Below are 1,489 nucleotides of genomic sequence, written 5' to 3'. Positions count from 1 at the left end.
TAATCGTTATGGTCTGTACTCCCGTCGGCAGACCGACCCGATGTTGGCCGAATTCCTATTCCGTCAGCAAGTGAAGGAGTGGTTCTATGATGTGCCTTCATATAACTACGCGGCGTTGGTCGGATTATCATTGGGGATTCTGGTGGCTGTTATTTGGAGGCATTTCCTGTTCAATCCCGACGTGTAAGACTTCTCTGCATGGTCCCATAACACATGGACATCCTGCAGTTACGTGCGTCGCCAAGAACTGCGTAAAATGTGGCCCGACAGACATAGGCAATTCGCCTACGCAGTTCCCTATCTCAACCCTCAGCTCAAAAATCTCCTCCTGCCGTAGGAGCTGATCTCTATTTCATGTCAAACCGCCGTCCAATCAGGTACAGGAACAGTTTCATCGACAACGAACCGGACTACGCTGACTACAACCCCGTAGGCCTCCGCCCTCAGAGGACCCCAGCCATCCGACGTATACCGGGATTCTTCTGGGCTATACCCCAGTGAGTATTCATATCGATGTTGGTTGCGATCAGAGTCCCTGCGGCAGATACTTCTTCGAGGACCCTCTTTACACCAGTTGTTCAACGAAGAACATGCAAACCATATATAAGAAGTTGGGCTATTCGGAGCTCTGATTGCTGTACTATGCCCCCCCTATGCACATCAGTCCCTCTGGGGTCTGTCATTGGTCTTCTCTCTGGAGAACATGGATCCGATATTATCGAGTTTGCGGATAGCGCTTTTTCGCAAGTGTTGAGTTAAGAACCGTCAGGAGGGCCATTGCCCCACAGTCTCCTATGGAGAGGACTATTTGGTAGAGCGAGGCTCTTGGAATGTTGGAAAATGTACACGTGGTCAACCACATGTGCTGGGGACAATATGGAAATTCTGAGGAAATTCTTACCGGTTTCTGTACATTCTACCCGTATGTAAACTTCAATCATAGAAGTTATATATTTCAGGAGACTTTGGAGTTAGCTCACTAGCTGTAGAAGAGATATAGTAAGAGAACTAAGTCTAGAGCCCAGCTGAGGAAAGTGACCATGTAGTCCAACATTGGACTATCGAGGTGGCAATCCATTCCTCTAGGATGTCATTGTGGTGACTCATTTGTGATATCAAAACAGAAGGTAGGCTCGATATGTGTGGCAGGTAAACCGCGTTGGTATTTCTATCCCCTTGTCATTGCAGTGAGCTGATGTCGTTCAAAAGTTCCCTTTAGGACAGCATTTGGTGATTACTCTAAAGGGGTCGGCGAATCTCTTCGGGAGGATATCGGCGTTGCTATGTCTCTCCTCTTAAGCTATGTACTCCTATCAGCCCTCAATTTTGATTTATTATGTAATCAAGTGAAGGAGTGGTTCTCAGGATGTCCCTTGTTATAACTATGCGGCACTCTTGGGAACCGCCATCGGCATTCTAATATCCCATGGAGACACTTCCTGTTCGATCCAGACGTGTAAGTCTCGCTCTCGTATCGGCCTTGGACGCA

At 47.8% G+C, this 1,489-nt stretch overlaps 1 protein-coding gene across 1 annotated transcript; it reads left to right on the top strand.

The window, feature by feature from the left end:
* Positions 1–40: 40 nt before the first annotated feature.
* On the top strand, positions 41–632 carry Pmar_PMAR026205 (conserved hypothetical protein; the record flags this gene model as incomplete). The annotated part of the gene is made up of 4 exons (XM_002785196.1): positions 41–183; positions 229–333; positions 378–497; positions 545–632. 4 exons carry the CDS (start codon positions 41–43, stop codon positions 630–632), a joined length of 456 nt encoding a protein of 151 aa, XP_002785242.1.
* Between the last annotated feature and the right edge of the window lie 857 nt (positions 633–1,489).

The sequence above is a fragment of the Perkinsus marinus genome (genome assembly GCF_000006405.1).
Source record: "Perkinsus marinus ATCC 50983 genomic scaffold scf_1104296933296, whole genome shotgun sequence".
NCBI lineage: Eukaryota > Perkinsozoa > Perkinsida > Perkinsidae > Perkinsus > Perkinsus marinus.
This window is presented reverse-complemented; position numbering and strand designations above follow the sequence as displayed.